The 21,129-nt window shown below is 39.8% G+C and overlaps 1 protein-coding gene across 2 annotated transcripts in view; it reads left to right on the top strand.

Moving 5' to 3' along the window:
• Positions 1–681: 681 nt before the first annotated feature.
• Positions 682–21,129, top strand: part of dcaf6 (ddb1 and cul4 associated factor 6) — a 39,616-nt gene continuing 19,168 nt past the window's right edge. For both annotated transcript variants that reach the window (XM_088352810.1, XM_088352811.1), the window contains exons 1-10: positions 682–1,023; positions 6,582–6,643; positions 7,738–7,830; positions 10,688–10,873; positions 10,951–11,064; positions 11,715–11,850; positions 13,463–13,674; positions 15,696–15,789; positions 17,316–17,435; positions 17,518–17,793. In XM_088352810.1, coding sequence (XP_088208936.1) covers positions 936–1,023; positions 6,582–6,643; positions 7,738–7,830; positions 10,688–10,873; positions 10,951–11,064; positions 11,715–11,850; positions 13,463–13,674; positions 15,696–15,789; positions 17,316–17,435; positions 17,518–17,793 — 1,381 coding nt within the window. In that variant the 5' untranslated portion in view covers positions 682–935. The remainder of the gene's footprint in view (positions 1,024–6,581; positions 6,644–7,737; positions 7,831–10,687; positions 10,874–10,950; positions 11,065–11,714; positions 11,851–13,462; positions 13,675–15,695; positions 15,790–17,315; positions 17,436–17,517; positions 17,794–21,129) is intronic.

Genomic DNA, 21,129 nt, shown 5'->3' on the forward strand with positions numbered 1-21,129 from the left:
TGATTGCCTGTGAAGAATTGCGATCATATCTGAACCCCTTCGCCCTTTTTGGATAGACAGACACAGAAACTGCCCCCCAAAAAAAATAGAAACAAACAAAAACATTATCGGAACCCTTGTTCTGCTTGCAGGGGATAAGAATTTTGACTTATAGTAAATTTAGTTTCCTTTTTGGTACAACCATTTGTACTGTTTTACGAACAAAAGATAGGAGATAGAAAACGAGAACGAGAAAGAGAGAGAGAGCGATAGAATGAGAGTGAAAGAAAGAAAGAGGGACGAAGAGAGGGAAAGATAGTGAGAAAAAGAGATACAGAAAGAATGAGAGGGAAAGATAGAAAGAGGGACGAAGAGAGGGGGGGATTTTGGAAGGTTTATTGTGGACGAAGAAAGAGGTGGAGAGATACAGAGAGAAAGACATAGAGAGCGATAAAAAGAGAGAGAGAAATTAGAAGAAGAGAGCCCGGCTCCTTAAGAATGGGTAGCCAGCCCTCGATAGATGGAAAAACATCTTACGTGTAAAGATGGTCATTTTACCTAATTTCCTCCATTTTCCCCAGACGAGACTTTATCAATTCACTACAGTATTTGCAAAACATCTCGCGAATACTAAAATCGAGCGCTCTCTCGTCTTCATCTGAAATCTCGTTTGTTATCGCGTTGGTTTAACACAGCTGATCGTTCTACTGTGTAGACAATATAAAAAAAGAACCAGGCTAGCTTGACGCATTGCTACATACTAAGGGAGGACAAGTGAGCCTTCGGGCGGCGAACAAGACGCGATTCCCGGGAGCGACAATCACGGAACTCCTTCTTTCTCATCATGATTCAGCTAAAATCGTCTTGACTGGAGGCGACCGATGGCCAAAGAAACCCCCGAGGCTGTTAGCTTCGATTTCAATGTTGTTGTTTATTGAAAGGCACGCTAGGTCGCCATGTCCTGCTCCGGCAACCTGGTTTGGGATGTAAATAAACGACTCATCGGATACAGCGAGCCCAACAACATTAGGACCAGCTATTTAGGTAAGATTTTTTTTATTTTTATGTTTTTACCAATTCGAGGGGAAGCTAGCGGTTATGGAATGTATTCGACTTGTTTCCTCTGCCTTCTGATTGGTACTAATACAAATGTATACCACAGAGAACACCGCAAGCGCTTTCACGAGAAACTATTTCGAGTTCGGGGCCGCATTCGGATTAAAAATATAGCCGAGGGTCCGAATCCCGGCGACAGATCCATGTTTTCAATTAATGAACAAATATACATGCAGACGTCTAGAAATTCGGGAACTACAATCATAAAGGCATAATTTTACCACATAAATGTGTTTTTTTTCATGCAAACCTTGCTCTTACTTTCATGCGCCTTATAGTCCGGTGCGCATTATATGTGGAAAAAAAATTCACAAAGGATTTTTATAATAAGTGCGCTTCATTGTACGGAAAATATTGTAATATTCCCTTTAATGCTTAATTAGCTGCATTGTTAATGAAACGCTTCACCTCAGTAGCTTTGTCCTCAATATAACAAAATCCCATTGGTGGGCTGAAAGGCCTTCTCAAATGGCCTGAAAAGATGTAAATCTTGTGATGTAATTATGTTTTGTCCATAAGTACTGGTTAAATTATTCCAATTTGTCCGTCCGCTTCCTTTCATTGCTTTACCTTCTGCTTGTGCTTTTTTCATGCTGTGTGCTCTAATATTTAAGCATTCAAACCATTATCTGTTGCCAAGGTCAGAAATCTGCTTTGAGGATTTTACAAGCAGATCTGAATGCACTTGTTGCATATCATCAGTGTTTTAGGAAGCTGTTGGTTTGGCCAATCCAATTTCCTGTTGGAAACATTAAGGCCTTCTTGCAGGCATAAGGGAACGTCAGCTGGGGGCCAGTAAAGCACCAAAAAACTTATTTAAAATTATTTAAACTTTGAACTTCGTTATCCTGAGCAATTTTGATGTCAAGGGACTTGGGATATCTCAAAAACACACATCAAAATGTTAACAACAAATAACCTCTGAAAGACAATAATAAACTTTACATTTGCCATGTAAAGCACATTGTGCCTGTAAAACAAAGGAAACGTACATTTGAATATTTACATGTGTACACAAAAAAGATAAAATACAGAACAATTATATTATTTTTTACTCTCACCAAATTTAAAGTCAACAACATAGAATCCCTGAAGAAAAAAAAAATGCATATTGACCAATCACAAGAGAAAAAAATGTCTTAAAGGGGCTTTTGACTGGTGGGGAGCCAGCTCCTGCCGTTAACTTCCAAGAGATTGTTTTTATAGCCGATTTGTTCATGAAGGACACGTCAATAAAGGCCATCGCTGAAGGCCCAGGTGTGAAATGCACGCCCAGCCACTGTTCTCTACAGTATCTGAATTTGGCCATGTTCAACGAACCTTATGTCTTTTTCGGTAGTGTGAATTGGCAGGTGTCAATCCGCATTTGCAGGGAATTATTTCCATATACTGTTAACGAGTCCGTATGACCCCCAGTTATTGTTTTCTTTTCTTACAATTATTTTGCCAGGACAAAGCCCCGCGACCCGTTGAAAATGGGTGGCGGACTCTTTTTTTTTTTTTTTTTTTTTTTTTTTTTTTTTTTTTTTTTTTTTTTGGGGGGGGGGTCCTGACCCACCAGTTGAGAAACACTGCTTTATTGGTCCCGCCTGATTACGTTTGAAATAAGACTGAATCTTTGAATAATTGCAGAAGTTGCCATTGAGTTTGAGTCACCCCTGTATTTAGCCTGACCGAGATACATTTGAGTTTTCTTTGTGTTAAGTCAAACTGCAGCAGTAATAGAAACACAAGCAGTGTTAGTATATAAATAGCTTGGGGAGGGGGGAAGGGGTTTGTACCAATGACAAATTATGTCAGTGTTTCAACCTTTTTTTCATTGGTGTACCCCCAGTGAAATTTTTTTTAAGACAAGTACTTGCTGAACCATTTCTTCTATGAGAATCTTTGATTTTATTTGATTGGCATTTAATTTTCCCCCTCAAGCCTGCCAAACGAAAATGGTCAAAATATCATGAAAATAACATTTATTTATTAGTAAATAAAGTAGGACTAACAAAATGGTGATGTGGAACAAAATTATTTGAACACTTTATATTTACAACGTAAAAAGTTTAAAGTAAATTTTGCAAAAATATTGGCCCCCTGTTCTCTCAGCTTAGCCACCTATCTGTCGTTAAGTCTCAATTTAAATGCACATGGTCTGTGAAAGGAGACACAACATTATAAAGACACCAGCAGGCAGGTCAAGGATAAATTTGTGGAAAAGCTCAACGCAGAATTGGGATATAAGAAAATTTCGCAACATTTACACATCTCCCGGAGCACTGTGCTAGCACTAAATTGATAATGGAGAGCGGATAAAGCCACTACAAACCTATAAAGACCTGGCCGCCCCTCTTAACATTTGGCCTAAACAAGGAGAAAACTAATCAGAGGAGGAAACAAGAGGTCCAATTACCTGCAGGCTTACAGAGCTGAGGTGGGACAATCTGTGCGTAAGACAATTATTAGTCGTACTCTACCCTTTATAGAAGGTGGGCAAGACATTCGTCGTTTATTCAAGAATACCATGAAAATGCTTGTTTGGAATTCGCAATAAGCCACATGGGGGAAACCATTAAGGGCCCGGTCACACAGACATTTGCGGCTGAATGACGGCTAAAATTTTGGGATTTTTTTTCACCCGTGTTTACCCGCAATGGAAAATGCGCAAAATTGGCCAACCTGCTTTTGACCTGTGGTGTGGCCGGAAAAAAGACGCCGGCGACTGTTCTCCTTCTCTTCATCGCGTCATTTGACGGTCATATCCGTGTTTAGACCAACAACAACCAACCAAACCGCTCCATCCCCTCACGTGACTTTTCCTTCCATGATATCAAACGCATTTTGTAAAATAAGATTACAATTTTTGGTCTATATAATCGCATTATTTAGACTAGGATCTCTCAATTATTATAATTAGCTCGCTTTATGGTGTTTTAATGTGCGTTTGCGTTGCTCGTTGTCGCGAGGGGGGGGTCTACCATCAACATACGTTCACATTAATAACGATGACAGATCGGTTCGAACTGTATTACATTTCCATCAATTGCGAAATGGAGAGATTTTAACTGTGTATTTGTCGTTGCATTCCGTATTTGAATGTGAATTAGAATGACGTAGGGTGAAGTGGCTACTTTGATGGAGGGGGGGTGCGACCACAAATTTGGTGAGAATCTACTCATGATTCATTACCGATCCGAATTTATATGTGTATTAAGGCTTAATAACTGGAATTCTTATTCTCAACCAAACTTTTTTTTTTTTGGTTTGAACAAATTTATTGACACTAAAAACAGAAAAACAATCATGACAATAACAACAGCAATTAAGCAAATTCACAATATTATATTCCAATATTACGTTTTTAACAGCAAACACAAAGTGAAGTTTGAACAACCTTCTCAAAAATCAAACATATTCACAATTTCATTCGGTAAAGATAAGGTCCTAGCTTTACAGCCTTGTTGAACAAGAAATGGATGCACCAAATGGTTTATACGAAATGAAGGGAAACTATACTGACGGGTACCCCCCCTTGACGTCACGAGCACACTCGGCATTTACGCTGTTTATACGCAGAGAAAGGCGTTTGACTGTCACATGCGTAACACGCTAATTTCACGTAATAACACCGCGATACAGGCACAGAACATGCTATTACCATGCTCCACCCACGATTCCCCGCGTTCTACCCAAGTGTATCTGCGCCCTGGCTGCGACCATAGCACGTCATTTCTGCGTCATTAATTCGTGTTGACCACGTGTGCGGCACGCGTTTTGAACACGTGCTCAAACTTTTGAGCTGCTCAAAAGTTTTGAACGCGCCCAACCACGTGAAAATTTGCGACCGCGAGTAAAGAACAGCTCTCTCTCGTCTATTTTGCGGGCTCGAAACGTTCCACAGCGCCCCTGCAACATCTGCTTCACGACCACAAACTTCTGGTCGTGTTTAAGCGTCACTACGCTCGTCAAGGGCTGTCAACTCGCGCTCCAAAGAATTGAGTAGGGCAAATATTATTTGTGCTTCCACCCGCGCGCGAATTCCCGAATCCGAGTTAAGCACAGCTTTAATTCGTTTCCATTGCGAGCTCAATACGTCCAATAGCGTCCGCCTCAAAGGCAAAAATTTCTGGCCGTCATTCAGCCGCAAATGTCTGTGTGACCGGGCCCTAACATGTGGAATAACATACCATGGTCAGATAAGACCCAGATTGAACGTTTTTGGCTGAATGCAAAGTGTAACGTTTGGCGTAAGAGTAACACTCCACATCACCCTGAAAAGACTATCCCCACTGTCAAACATGGTAGTGGCAGCATCATGCTATAGGGTTGCCTACAAAAAACTTTTGGAGACGCAAGAGACCCAAGAAAAAGGTGCTAGTTGAGCTTCCAACAGGACAACGACACCAAACAAAGGAAACTCTACAATGGGATGGTTTAAAATTAACAATATAAAGACGTTGGAATGGCCAAGCCAAAGTCAAATAATTTTGCAAGGCACTGTGTGCAAACAAAATTGGAATTGCTTTACCATGTTTGCAATTGTTGATCGGTCGATAAAGTTCAAGCGCTGAAAACAATTGCACAGCAATGGTGGCAACAAGGATCTAACCGGATAGCTGTAGAGCTAATACCTAATCACCAGGCTGCTAGGGACACGGATAGTTGTTCACAATTGCATAACTTTGAATGCAACGAGAAGCAAACCCAAACTGCGGTGACGAGTGCGCTGGTCCCCATTCACTAGACCCCTAGGGTTACAGACTTCACATGAAAAGGCATTAGGTCTTATCTAATGATCACACTATTTTAGTCACTGTTTTAGATATGATGGCATTGCATTTATTTATATTTTTCAGGATTACCTAATTACTTTCCACCAGCCATTCTCTTCATTCAGTTCAGAAATACCGAATTATTTCCCACAACACCCTTACGTCATTCACTTCAAAATCTCATGCGCTTCAAGAAGACTGGTTTAATGTCAGACATTTATCTTGCTGCGTGGTCCAATAATAACAACAGCAATTTGGCACCAAAATATTGTGATGATAAGTCCTAATGCCTTTTCATGAGTCTTCTGCATCCCTAGGAGTCTAGTGGGTGGGAACGGGCGCACTCAACACTGTAATCTGGGATCGATTCCCATTGCGTTCAAAGTTATGCAATCGTATGAGATTGTGATAAGTGACATATTCTGACTGATCAATCAATGCTCAAATACGGCACTTATGATTTTTTTTTTGTGCAACCTTAGCTCTTACTTTAGTTTTAATTACATGTGCCTTATAGTCTAATGCGCCTTTATGTATGAAATAAATACCACAAAAGAATATATTTTTTAGGGGGGGGCGCTTTGTAATCTGGTGCACTTTGTAATCAAGAAACTACGATACTTCACTTTAGAGAAGACTGGGATATGGCTCGCGTTATACTTACTGTTATTATTTGTGCTTCATCTAACTTAAAACCATTTAACATATTTTCTTTTCCATCTACAGGCAGAAGAGAGTTTGTTCAAAGACTCAAACTAGAAGCAACTCTGAACGTACATGATGGCTGTGTAAGTACCACCAGTTTTGAATATTGGATTCTGGCCCAGGGAAACTTGAACCGGCAGATGAGTCACATGTCAAAACCGTGTCACAAACATTGCAGCTGATGTTCTGTCGCTCAACTACTTTTTTTTACCACTACGTCTGCTAAAGCACAAACCCGGGAACTCACGAAATACTAATTTAAGACAACCTTGGAGTCAATTTCTGTGTTGTCTGAGAGAAATGTGGAATGCAGAATGTTAGAAACTGTCATCAAGAGATTCTTTTATAAGCAATTTGGAATAGAATACATACAGAATACATATTTTGAGATAATAGTTGATATCACCTCAGTATCAGCAACCAAAAAATAAGCCCATGTTAATGAAACACAGTTTTACTGATGGGCAAATACCATACTGTACTCTCAATGGGCAATTATATCAGTGTTGCCTACCTTTTACTGGCAATTTGACAATTAAGAGCAGAATTTCAATTAATAACAATGATATTGACACTAATAATATTAACTACAGACGCTCTCCTACTTATGAACATTTGAGTTACGAACAACGGTACATATGAACAATTTTTTCGGGATATCAAAATATATATATATATATATATATATATATATATATATATATATATATATATATATATATATATATAATAATTTAGATTTTGTATTGTGCACCTTTTTCCGAGTACAGGACATTACTGTAGTGCTTCTTTCCGCCGCTACCAGCATGTGGCGCTGTGGGGTCATCCAGCATCCACCCCGAAGAAGAAATTCGCTTCCTCTTCCTAGTTCGCGTGTAAAAATTCTATACTGTATCTCCAGCTCGCTTAGAACTTTATATTGTTTAATATTTCGTTTAAATTTAAAAGATAGTGTTGTTGTAAGGAAAAAAGAGAACATTTACGCAAAAAACTATTTTGATATTTAAAGGTATTTCTTTTAAATAACATTTTTCGCAGAGGAAAGGGAAATTTATCTACCTACTGTATGGGTTTATGGCATATTTTATAAATCTATTTTGTGACTCGCCTCTCAGCCACTTGAGTTTTCCCACATTAATTTCTTGTCATTACATAATTACTCCTTTAATTTCTTTAGGTCAATACCATATCCTGGAACGACACGGGTGAATACATCTTGTCAGGGTCAGATGATACCTACCTGGCCATTACCAACCCATACAACAAAAAGGTTTGTTCAAAACATCTTTCATTTGATAACAAAAAAGAAAAACGTAGGAGTCATAGTTGAACCAGTGTTTCCCATAGAATTTTATGAGATACTGGTAGATGGAAAGTTAAAGGAAACTACGGAACTGAATAGAAATTAGCACATTTTGAAATCAAACGCATCGATCAGGTGCATTTTTAGCGTAAAATCAACAAGCAGATTTGTGATGATTGTGTGCCCTTATAAATTATTAGATCATGAATACATTAGTTATAAAAGGCAATGACACAGCAAACAACTCACAGCTATTAGTCATCGTAAACAAAACAGAAGTTTGATGCAAAAAGAAATCTGCTGGTCTTCTACCATCATCTAGCTGTAAGAGACAATTTTTTTAGGAAGTCGGGGTGGGATTGAATAAGCATATGAAATGAAATGAAATGATCTGCATTTATATAGTGCTTTTCAAGTCAATGAAGACTTCCCAAAGCGCTTTACAATATGCTTCGTATTTACCCATTCACACACACACTCACACATCAATAGCGCCAACCTGCTTATTGGGGGCATTAGGGGTTCAGCGTCTTACCCAAGGACACTTCGACATGCAACACGGAGGAGCACCTGCGATCTCTTGATCCCAAGACGAGCGCTCTACCTCCTGAGCTAATGTTGCCCATATGATTTTTACAATTCCTTTTTGGACATGCGACGTAATATATATATTTTTTGGAATTATTATTTTTTTTATCATGTTCGAAATAGAGTTTAATAACATGCAGTCATCCATCCATTTTCTGCACCGCTTATCCTCATTAGGGTCGCGGGGGAGCTGGAGCCCATCCCAGCAGTCTTTGGGCAGTGGGCAGGTGACACTCTGAGCTGGTTGCCAGCCAGTCGCAGGGCACACAGAGAGAGACAACTCACTCGCTCAGTCACACCTGGGGACAATTTGGACCGGCCAATTAACCTGACATGCATGCTTTTGGAATGTGGGAGGAAACCGGAGTGCCCGGTGGAAACCCATGCAACCACGGGGAGAACATGCAAACTCCACACAGGCAGGTTTGATATCATGACCTCAGAACTGGGCCGCACATGCTCAAACCACTACATTGCCGTGCTGCTACATTCATTCATAATTAGACTGAAAATAAAGAACGTTGTTCTGATGCTAATGCTGTAATATTTTAAGGTAGGCTATTGGCCAGTAACAACATTAACTCACCAATATGAGTTTTAAACCTAATTAATTCTAATCCTTATATCGGTGATTATGTCAAATTACAGTATTAATATATTAATACCTTTAGAGATTTTTCTTTCTTTAATAATGAAAATTGTTAGGAATTAAACAAATTATTTTTTACTGCTATCAGTAAACAAATTTGCCTCTCGGTGTTGCTTGTGCTCTACCATAAATCGTTTTTTTCTCTGAAGGATGCTAGAATTTCCTACACTGATAACAATTAAATTGTTATTTCTTGAATTCTTTTGAGTTCTGAAGTGAATTCAAATCCCAAGAAAATGGAATCAATGAACAAGCCGATGGAAATAATCACACAGTTTATAACACAGAGAATAAAAGACAGAAAAAAGGGGGAGGAGGGCTGGAGCGCTGGCAATTATGGAAGTTCTCAACTGCTGAAATTTCATAGTACATAAAGAGCGTTTCCTCTATAATGCTCGTCGATTTGGGGAGATTCCTTTGTACAGAAAAAAAGCCTAGTCCCAAGAACAAGCAAACATGGTTTTAAATTTCAAACCGTCCTCTTACTTATGTTGCGGAGAGATTTGGTCTCGTGCTCCCTGTGGTCTCAATGTGTGGCACACCTGCCTCTCAAGGCTGCAGTGCAGGTACTCATGCCCGCGGTATGGGGGGCGACTTGCGATGAAGCAAGGGTGATCTATCGACCATCTCCTCTTTTACATATGGATCAGGGACGCTTGACCAGGTCATGCCTCTTTGGGTGAGGTCATAGACATCTGAGACCACCAGATTTTGAATGACTGAGATTGAAGTTGCTGAACTTGTTAGAAAGCCAAAGAAGTGGAAAATTTGCGTAATGTTCTGTACTTGAGAATGCCCCTCCCGTCGACATAATTACGTGTGGTGAGACATAATTTTATCGATACATTGCCTTTAATGTTTTAATTACATTCAAACTTTACATTATCGGATTTCATAATGGTACATGATAAATTGGTACGTTCGGGAACTGTACAAAAAGGGGATGCAGTAGTTCCATCCCTTCCCAAAGACTTCAAACAGAAAAATAAGTTTGATGGATAGAAAACATGCTGCTATGTCAAGATGGCTGTAGATTTTTTTGAATCCATACGCGTTCACGGCATACTCAAATATACCCCGCTGACTTTTGCCATGTTTCCTGGCTGAGGAAAGGCTGTTAATTTCGGCCTTCTTGGTCGCAATTGTCCCAAGGGGGCACAGGCCGGCAAGACATTCCCTTCCAGTGCTTGTAAAGAAATTGTGAAGCTGTTTGCTCGTCCGTTTTAAAGTGTGATGAGGTCACGGTCAACAGAGGTGGTTCCTGTGACCAGTAAGTTCCTGTTGGTGCTTTTCAAAATAAAGTTCTCCAATTGGATGATTGTAATCATAATAATTATATATGATAATTCTAATTGTTTATAATAGGCAAAATTTCGTTTAGACCCTTGAAGAACTAATTCCTGGCATGAATATGACACTCAGATGCGATCATTAATCTTTTAATTACATATGAATACATCTTCCTATGATATGAGAAACACTGGTTTGATTGAATCCCAATTCATTTTGCTTTGTTATCAGTAGTACAAGATGAAACTGTAACTTTGACCACTTTTGTTACAGTTGGTATGTGCCTGTCTTCCATAGGTCAAAAAGTCAATACGGTCGGGCCATCGGGCAAATATTTTCAGTGCAAAGTTTATGCCACACACCAATGACCAGGAGATCATCTCCTGCTCCGGGGACGGAATTCTCTACTACACCCACACGGAAAAGAGCGCCGATTTCAACAGACAGTGTCAGTTTACCTGCCATTACGGCACTGCCTATGAGGTATACAAAAATGACTTTGGAAATCCCTCTTTTGACAAAGCTGTTTTTCCTAACTTGGTTTTTGGCTGCTTCACCAGATTATGACAGTACCAAATGACCCATACACTTTCCTGTCATGTGGGGAGGATGGAACCGTGCGATGGTTTGACCTTCGCATGAAAACCAGTTGCACAAAAGAGGACTGCAAAGATGTACGGTGACATTTTAGCAAAGAAATAAAATTGCTTCCTGAGAAGGAAACCAATACACTTTAGCTCAGGAGTCAAGAATCTTGTAGACACAAAAGAGCCATGAAACCAAATATCAAAAATCTATACCAAAAATCTTTTGTTTGTCTTATTGGAGAGACACAGCATACATTTCAGGACAAAATTCAACAAAGCCGCTAAACCGGATATGTTGCCAAAAGCTAATTTTCAGCGCATTTTATTTCACTGTGCAACCTTTTAATGATTTCATAAAAATGTATGTATGTGTTGTTTGTGGTAAGTATGTGTAGATGTAAATCTGCATTTAATCAATCTTTTAATTAAACACCTTAACACAATCGACAGAGAACATGATGATTTTTTTTTCCATTGTTTATGAATAAATGTGATGTGCTTAGAGACGATCCCTTATCATCTGTGATTAGGCTACACATGTAGGCTAGTAGTACTGAAAAACTAAGATAAATATTTGGCGCTTTCATTTTTTTTCTGATCCAGCCGACCTGAGTACAAAAAGTCTGTATCCGCCCCCCCGAGCTGAACTGAGTTTGACATGCCTGGTCTAAGCATATAAATGTCTGCAATTGATCAGTTATTTTTCTTTACAACAGTTTTACTTTTATGTTTGACAGGATATCCTGATCAATTGCAGGCGAGCGGCAACATCCATCTCAATCTCTCCGCTGATGCCCTATTACCTGGCAGTTGGCTGCTCGGACAGCTCTGTGCGCATCTACGACAGACGCATGCTGGGCACCAGGGCCACAGGTAATATATATGATTGAGTCCTTTTACAGTATTTTGCACCTTCGATTTATTAAAGTGAATGGATGAATGAATGGCCCTTATTGTTGTTATACAAGTACTCCTAATGCCTTTTTTTTCCACGGAGGTTGCGTTCCAAAAAAGTCTTTCAATAGTCAAACCCGCAAAGTAGAAACATTTTTTTTATATCAGTAACATAATATATATAAGATACTTACCCTAACAAAATAACAACTATAGACCTAAAAATAAAAACACCGAGCACAGAATTGCAGCTGAATCTGTATTCTCATTATACAATTGTACAACAATATGGGTCTTTTTTCACTGTAAGAAAGCAATGTAGAGAGTGTCTGGCTAGCTGCACCTTAGCATCGGGTATCCTTTGGTTGAGTCAGGTCTCTATAATGATTGGAATACAACCATCACAGAGGTAGAGGTTTCCCACAGGTTGTAGATACAGGTCATTGGTTTAATAGGTAATCGATGCTTAATCTCTCGCCGTCGCCTCAGTCTTTTCCTGGACCTGATAACAATCCACAGAGCACCTGCTGGTGATCAGCATTTCTTTGCGCTCTTCTGACTCTCCTCAGAGTCTGATCTGAATTATGAATTTCTTTTCAATGTAAGAGCCATTTAAATATTAGCTGTAGCCGTACTTCGCAGTTTATTTTGGGTGGACCCACTTACTTTGTTCTTAGGCAGGTGTGCGCTGCGAGCCAATCAAAGTCGGGCACACAAACAGTCACACACACACACATCCTTAAGCCACTTTCCCCAGTGATAGCATTTACTGTGTTGTCTGCTGCAGAACACAATGCACAATGGAATTCCACCAAGTATCGAAATTGTTAAAAGTAAAACACGATACAGCAAGGGAATACTGTGCAATGAAATTGGAGGGCTTCAAGTAGAAAAAATGAGAAGGGTAATGTGCAAAACCGTTAAATATTAATAATAAATAAATAATGAATAAACATTAAAAATAATATATTAAAGATACATAATGCACATTCACTGTGGCATTTGTACATTATATTGTCCTCATGTACACTGTACATGGGAGTTAAGGGTGGTCGTAGCTCTTCCCTAGCTTTTCCTCATTTTGTTAGCTTTTGCTCTGATGCACTTGTAGAGCCCTTCTGAGAGCAGTAGGTCAAAGAGCAGGGCACCTGGATGTAACCTGTACATGATTGTGTTTTGGACTCTGCCAACACACCATGTGGGGTAGATGTCCATCAGGGAGATGAAAGGGCAGGCAATTATTTGCTGTGCTGCTTTCACTGTCCTCTACAACCTTCTGTCTGTGCCTCAGTGTAGTTCCCTTACCAGACAGAAACGCGGTATGTCAGCAGGTTTTCTATGGACGAGCGGTGGAAGGCCAGTACCAGCTTTTTTTCCAGGTTGTTTCTCCTGGGAATTCTCAGGAAATAAAGACGCTGCTGGGCCTTTTTTTAATGATGGCTGTGGTGTTGACTGTCTAGGATAGATCATTGGAGATCAGGACTTCCAGGAACATTTTTGAAAAACTTAAGCTTTATTTTGTGAATTTCATCAAACAAATATAAAGTTATAAAGTCACGTCAAAGTAAGTCAAGATTCCTATTCTTCCTAGGTAACTACATGGGCCGGGGAACAACGGGCATGTGTGTGAGGTTCGTGCCTGCTCATCTCTCAAACAAGTCATGTCGCGTGACATCGCTATGCTACAGCGAGGACGGCCAGGAGGTGCTGGTCAGTTATTCATCCGACTACATCTACCTCTTTGACCCCAAAGACGATCAGGCCCGAGAGCTGAAGGGTCCCTCAGAGGAGAGGAGGGAGGAGGTAACGATGCCAGGATGTTTGTGTGTTACATTAGATTGGCTTCCGTCTATCGCATACAACCATCTATGAATCTGTGATTAATTCGTCCATCCACTTACACTAGTCCATCCCTCAGCACACGCTTCCGTCCGTCAACAGACGCAACTGTCAGTCAACTTGCACTTCCATCCGTCCATCCCTCCAGACATAAGACAGTCCATATTTCCTCACTAGAGGCTAAGATCCGGGATTAAAAAGTCTGACCATTTTACCAGCATTCGCTTGTCAGTGTTTGTTGAGCATTAAGAAAATTCCAGGGACCGGACAATGACACAGATTATATGAAAAAGAGAACAGAAGCATTTTTGATTGATTGATGTATAAATTGAGTTCATGACTTTTGTTTAAAACAATTGAAATATCCTGAGCACTAAGTCTAAGTTAAATGAAGTACTGTCAAACCGCCGTTTCTCCTGTTGCACATTAATAATGTTGGCAAAATCATAGAATAATTTATCCTCTAGAAAGGGGCTATAAATGTTTTCAGATGTCATCGTGGTGTTTTATATTCACAGTGCATGTGACATTTTTCTCTGTCACCCACACACTGGAGAAATCTGGTACCGTACCATCAAAATGATCAAACTTGTTTGTTACCCCTTGCCATTGGCGACGCCCACACACCTTATCGGAAGTTGTTATTAATTATAAAACTAAACTGGAGCTGTGTAAACTACTCTTTCATATTAATTGTATGGGCAAAACAATTTTCCCGCGCCCAAAAAAAAAAGAATAAGCTGCCCTATAGTCAAAGCTCAGTGTTAAATTGATATCGAAATAAGGCAGAAGTTTGCCACTTTGCATCGACAAGAAATTCATTTGTTTACTAAAACCCCCTATGAAGAGGAAAAAGGTATATTTTGTCTGTTTTGTATTTTTGAAGTCCAGAATTTAAGCAATTTTAGCTTATTGTTTGCATGTGTTAAAATGTATTAGCTCTTACTGTGAAATCCAGTGAAAACCTTGATAAGGGGGATTTACGGTCAAATGCTGAATTTCACAGTTGAAGAAAGGGAGTCTATGTTCTAATGTTCATGGACTATTGCACATCCTAATAAAAGACAAAATCACCAGTTAACACTTTTTTTCATATTGGGGGCATGCTATTAAATACGAGATGATTTTGTTATTGTAATTGTTTCCCTATACATTGTATGAAAGAACTGGAGACTAGAAAAGCAGCTATTCAGTCATCATCTTGCTCTTATTTTGCTTGAAGATGTTGAGTCAACAGAGCCACAAGTGCTGGGTCAGTTTTTTTAGGTTTGCATTTTTCACATCGAGGATAACCTACCTGGCTGACTGTGAAAGATGGTGGATATAAACCAGACCAAAATGTTATCACCACCCTTGCTTTTCTTGCGGGTAATAAAAATGTAGTTTAAGGGACTGTCTCAAAGTGGTGAATCGGTCAGAACGTCAAAGGAATTTTCCCTACTCTTTTATGGGGCTCATACGCAGCAGCTTTTAATTTTAAAAAGAGACCTTTGTAAGGAATTGTATATTGCATGTTCATCATGGTGCCAGTGCCTCAGAGCCTCGTGAGTTCAGCTGTGGCAAGATGCGACGCAACATTCCTTTCCAAATTGAGCAAATCATGCACACTGTGTTCTCACTTGTTTTAAATAGTTCAAGTGGACGTTCCGTTAAAACTCTTTTCCCTTGTTGATTATCTTTACTTCCTATCACTGAGAGTGCATGTCACTTTTCCTTTAAGCTACCACAGACCCCGACTTCCTCATTTAAGTGGGTGATACCCTCTAAGACCTGCATCTTCTATTTTTTGCCTTGGCTTAGACCGAGACTGCATGGGAATAAGCGAGGCCTGGCTGAAGGGTAATGGAAAGATGGGGCAACATTATTGGTGTTGTATGAGAGAGGGGCGTACTGACGTAGTTGTGCAGTGTTTGGCAGCAGAGTTATTTTTGAACACGCTTTGATTGACACACTGCTAATCTCGGTGTGTGTGTGTGTTTCCACAGCTGAGGCAGCCGCCAGTAAAACGCCTCCGTCTGCGAGGTGACTGGTCAGACACCGGACCCCGAGCTCGTCCTGAGAGCGAGAGGGAGAGAGACGGTAAGTATATCACTGTCGACCGCCAACATTTTGACGCAGGCGAATGCTTCTCTCCTTGGCTAGTGTGAATAAGGTCATACGTACTTAATGACTACACACACACACAAAGCTCATCATTTCTGTTATAAAAATGTTTCAATGTGATTATATTATGGCAGACTTTGTTTAAGAAACTTTTTTTTTTATCTCTTTGATACTGAGTTACCAGAACTATTGTCATCGAACACCACAAGTGAATTCCCATTTACTATTACCAGGGTCTAAAACTCATGACAAAAAGTTACCGGACACCAGGGCAGACAACTCTGAAAAGTAGCCGGCCCAGCCATAAAGTTGCCTGCCCCATTTGTCACAGCTTGAAAAACACATATGACGACTAATCGCCAAAAACAAAACAAAAAAATGTTGCAAAGTATTAAGGATTGATAATCGGAATATATAACAGAACAACATTTTAGAATTAAGTTTATTATAAATCTACTTATAACATTCATTGCATGTATTTGACATTGCTGTTTTCCATCTGCCATCAGTATGTACCTGTATTTACTCATCTTCATTCATGCAATGTTTGCGTTGCGTCGTCTACTACAAGCCACGTGAACTCCTCTTTTCACGATGCTTTTAATGTACGTTAACCTTTTTAAGCGTCATTAATTTTGTTAGCTTATTTTGAATCTTTCTTCTCGGGCTGAGGTTTTGGCTTGATTCCTAACCACTTATCCATTTTTCTTGTGTTCTCTGTGCGTCTACTTTGGAAAATGATATGCAAATGCACGACCTTATAACGCTCGGGGAAAGTCCGGGAGCACGGAGTTATTTGATGCAGGGTTCTGATTGGTTGCTGAGAATGCAAATTGACAAACGAACCGAAATTTCCAAGCCGAACGAAGATTTTGAAATTATAATAAAGCAAACGTTTGATTTGAAAGAAAAATCTGTCAATTTATTTATTTATTTTTTTATTTTATATTTTTTTTTCATTGAAAAAGTTGTCGGCCACCCGGGCGGAGACTTTTTGTAAGTTGTACGCCCGATGTAAAAGCTGCTGACGTTATTTCAGACACCGCTATTCCACTAATCACTTTCTGTAATGCGATTTTATTTTATTTTTATCGCGATTTTCCTACTTTGCGGATTTTCATCGTGCATTGTGTTCTGCATCCTTATTGGCTTAACAATTTCCCCTCCCTTTGTTTTGCTTGTGCCTGCGTGCGCACCAATGACGTTGCAGTCTGAGTTGTACATTTAGAGTACGTAAAATAGATTGGCAAACCTTTATAACTTACATGCGCTAATCTTTTTCAACTTCCAAGTTTTTTAAAATATATATATATATATATATATATATATATATATATATTAGTAACTCTGACTGCCTTTACCATTCAAGATCAGAATTGAGAGAAATGAGCGACGTTGTCTTTCTCGTTTGACGAGATTCTCGCAAGTACACAACGCGTTAACGGTCCAGCTCTAAAACAACACACACTTTAGTTATTGGTCTTTTTATTTTTCTCCTCCAGGTGAACAGAGCCCAAATGTGTCCCTCATGCAGAGGATGTCGGACATGTTGTCACGCTGGTTTGAGGAGGCCAGTGAGGCTCAGAGCAGTAGAGGAAACCGCCCTCAGTCCAGACCCCGAGGTGGAACTAGATTTTTTTTTTTAATGAACGGGTATGCTTTAAATAAGCTTTGTTTATAAGTCATGTAAAATCTAATTTTTAGGAACTGCAGTCCGGCCTGATATTGCCGCTGCCACAGCAGGTGCACCTAACCAGGGGAATAGTGTCCCCGAGAGGCCAGTTGTACAACCCAGCCCTCCTGCAGCTTCATCTACGTCTGTGTCCTCTTCCTCGTCTGCTTCATCTTCAACTTCCACCGGACTTCCTTCTTCCAGCACGTCGTCGGTCGAGAGATCAACATTGATAACCTCTGCGTCACAGAGACCAACCTCCACTTCAGAGACCGGGACGACAGCTGTTTCAGAAACTGCTCTTTCTGGTAGGTGTCTACCAATACTGAATATTTATTTGTCTAGCCCTTAATCCCAGAGAGTCTCTAAGGGACTCTGTGATTGATTCTGGTGGTTTGTTTCAAGATTCCTTGATTGCGCATTTATCCCAAACATGTACAGCTGGCTTGACATAGCCGCGCCTTTTTAACCTCAATGCGCCTGATTAAAGAAAGCATGTTTTGCTCCTGTGCTAATTATACTACAGATGCCAATCACACAACACACACAATAACTGCTCAAATTCTTACCATTTGTTGCGGTTTTGGTGTTTTGACAAAGCGTTTCACATTTTCGGTTGCATAATATGTTAATTTCGGTGTTTTCCTAATTAACACTTGTAGTACACTTGGTTTAATATAAGCACTACGTTTTAAAAAAAAGTTTTTATTACTTGTTTACCTTGGAATGCCATGTCTAATCTCGTTGCATACAATGTTGATATCAACAATAAAGACAATTCAATTCAATTATATAAGGTAAAGTTTTGTTTGCATTTGTTACAAGCATCCACTCGTTTAAAGCAGCAGTTCCTCACCTTCAGGATCATGTCCGTTATTTTCTGTGCACTGTCCCACCCATCCATAATATCCTCTCCAATTTCTCCCTCCACATTTTCGTCAAGAGTACGGCCCTCATCGACTGCCCATAAGTTTAGTGTGCAGGCGTTTGCAGAGATTGCTGCGCCTGGCCGACCCCCCAGGAATGGGGCGGCGTGCGGCCCATTCTTCTGCATCCTCCTCCTCTTCCTCTGCACCCCCAGAAAGACTGGAAGCCACTGCTGGTCCTTTGACACAACCTCGTTCAGGTTACCCTGAAACCAGCCCCTTTTGTGTGAATTTGCGTGTCTTTTTTTGTTTGTTTTGTTTTTTTGCCATCTTCAGAGTTTGTATGGGTGGTTGAAATCCTTGAAAATGCTTAAATTTTAATGTTTTTTTCAAGGATCGAAAAGTGCTTGAATTTTTGGTGAAGGGTTGTAAATGCTCGAAATCTTTGTCATGTTTCTCAACTACTAAAAATGACGTGGCACTCATCTCTGATGGCTTCGCTTTGCCATTGCATTTCTTACTACTTCGTGATCAACGGAAGCTGGCATTAATTTGTATGGCATTATCTTATATATCGCCCAAGAGGACAGGTGCATGCTACACTTAAACAGGGCACTAAAAATGTGTAAGGATTGTTTTTTTATTATGGGCCATGCAAAACATTAGGGTTGCATTTCCCTGTGGTAAATTGTAATTGGCAGCACGGCAGCGCAGGTCATGGATCAAACCTTCCTGTGTGGAGTTTGCATGTTCTCCATGTGCTTGCGTGGGTTTCCTCTGGGCACTCCGGTTTGCTCCCACATTCCAAAAACATGCATGTCAGGTTAATTGGCCGGTCCAAATTGTCCCTAGGTGTGAATGAGCGAGTGAATTGTCTGTCTCTGTGTGCCCTGCGACTGGCTGGCAACCAATTCAGGGTGTCCCCTGCCCACTGCCCAAAGATAGCTGGGATAGGCTCCAGCACCCCTGTGACCCTACTGAGGGATAGTCTTTGCAGTTAATGGATGGAAGGAAATTGAAATGGGAAAAACTTCCTGCAACTGAAAATGTCAGCTACGTATTAATATAATTTAGACTCAACTCCTATATTCGGGATTTACTCAAGATCTAGAAGTCATATGTCTTGATAAATGCACACGCAAGATCAAAAATCGTATATGTAAATTGCAGATATATTTGTGGCTCTGCAAAATACACAGTTCATACCGGATTTCTTTGTTTAATGGTACTGGAGAATTTGGAAAGTTGGCTTTTAAAGTCCTCTAAACGTGCTTAAATTTAACCGTGATAAAGGTGTAGGAACCCTGCATCTTACCCATGACCTGCTAATGTAGAGTCAGTTAGGCCCTGCATTGACCACTAAATCCCACTGTGATCCCTGTCAAATACCACTATGTGCCGATTAACATACCACATATATATCTATTACATTCATTCAATTTAACAGGACCAAAGAAGAGCGTGTGATGCATCACATTTGTCTTACATTTACATCACAGCTTTAATATTGTGCAGTACCCTAAAATATGCGTTGCCAAGGTTGTTTGAAGCAATAAGCCACTTTGTTATTACTAATTGGTGCAAAGGGCCAACTGGTTTTATATGCATTTCTAAGATAACTTGTTATTATTATGTTGTTGCTATGTTATTATTTTATTACTAGCTTATTATTAAGAGCAAGCTCAAAATACGCTCAGTTAACCACTAAACTATCTGCCTTATTTATCGGCACTGCGTGAGTTACATACAGCAATCCCACCAATATCACGGGGTGGCGTTCAATAAAAGGTTCCGCATTAGTCAAAACCTGTGAAGTAGAAACATCTATTTCTTTATTAGATATAATTTACATATGAGATGTGACAGAAACAAAATAATAACGATAGATCCACAAACACACAGAATTGCTGTTGATTGAATGAATGGTTTTTATTGGCATTATACAATAGTACCAAAATATTGTAGGGATTCTCCTTTCAGTGTAAGAAAATGATAAAGAGAGCAGCTGGCTGGCTCCACGCTCGCATCGGGTGTACACTAAAATAGTCACTAATATAGTGGTTTACTACAAGTTGTAGCTCCAGGTTATCCGTGGAGCACCCGATAGTGATCAGAATTTTGTTGCGCTCCTCTGACTTTCCCCCAAGTCCTGTTTAATTCATGAATTTCTCGTCAATGTAACGAGCTGCTAAAATACTAGCTTTTGCTGTTCTCAGTAGTTTATTTTGGGTGGACACGTTGACTTGTGTGCTGTTTGACTGATACATACATACACTAGCCTATGACAGTCATGCACACATTCACTCCGACACACACAGCCATCGGCGACCTGTCCCCGTGATAGCATTTGTGTGTTGTCTGCTGCAGAGCACAATGAAAATACCAGAATTATCAAAACCGCGAAACTAAACTGCAATACAGCGAGGAATAAATGTAAATAAATTATCTGATAATTTTACATGGAATTTTGGAAGATCTGATCGTGTGAGTTTCTTTTTGGAAATATTTAATACCTTGAATGCTGATGGCGTCTTGAGTCTAAGGCCATGGTTCTTTTAAAATAAGGTGAATAAAGTCATTTGTACAGAATAAACTTACGGAAAATAAGGTGAATACATATAACAAGCCTTGAAATGCATTAAGGCCCCTGCCCTGCAAGTTCTGGCACAGATAGTAGATAGCTAATTTAACCATTACTGTTTACGTCAGATTTTAGGAGTTACAATACTGAACTTTCAGGACCATGTGATTCTGTCACCTCCCCAAAACTTTTGTATG

Source organism: Urocampus carinirostris, chromosome 14, assembly GCF_059441175.1.
Source record: "Urocampus carinirostris isolate Australia breed hairy pipefish chromosome 14, RoL_Ucar_1.0, whole genome shotgun sequence".
NCBI lineage: Eukaryota > Metazoa > Chordata > Actinopteri > Syngnathiformes > Syngnathidae > Urocampus > Urocampus carinirostris.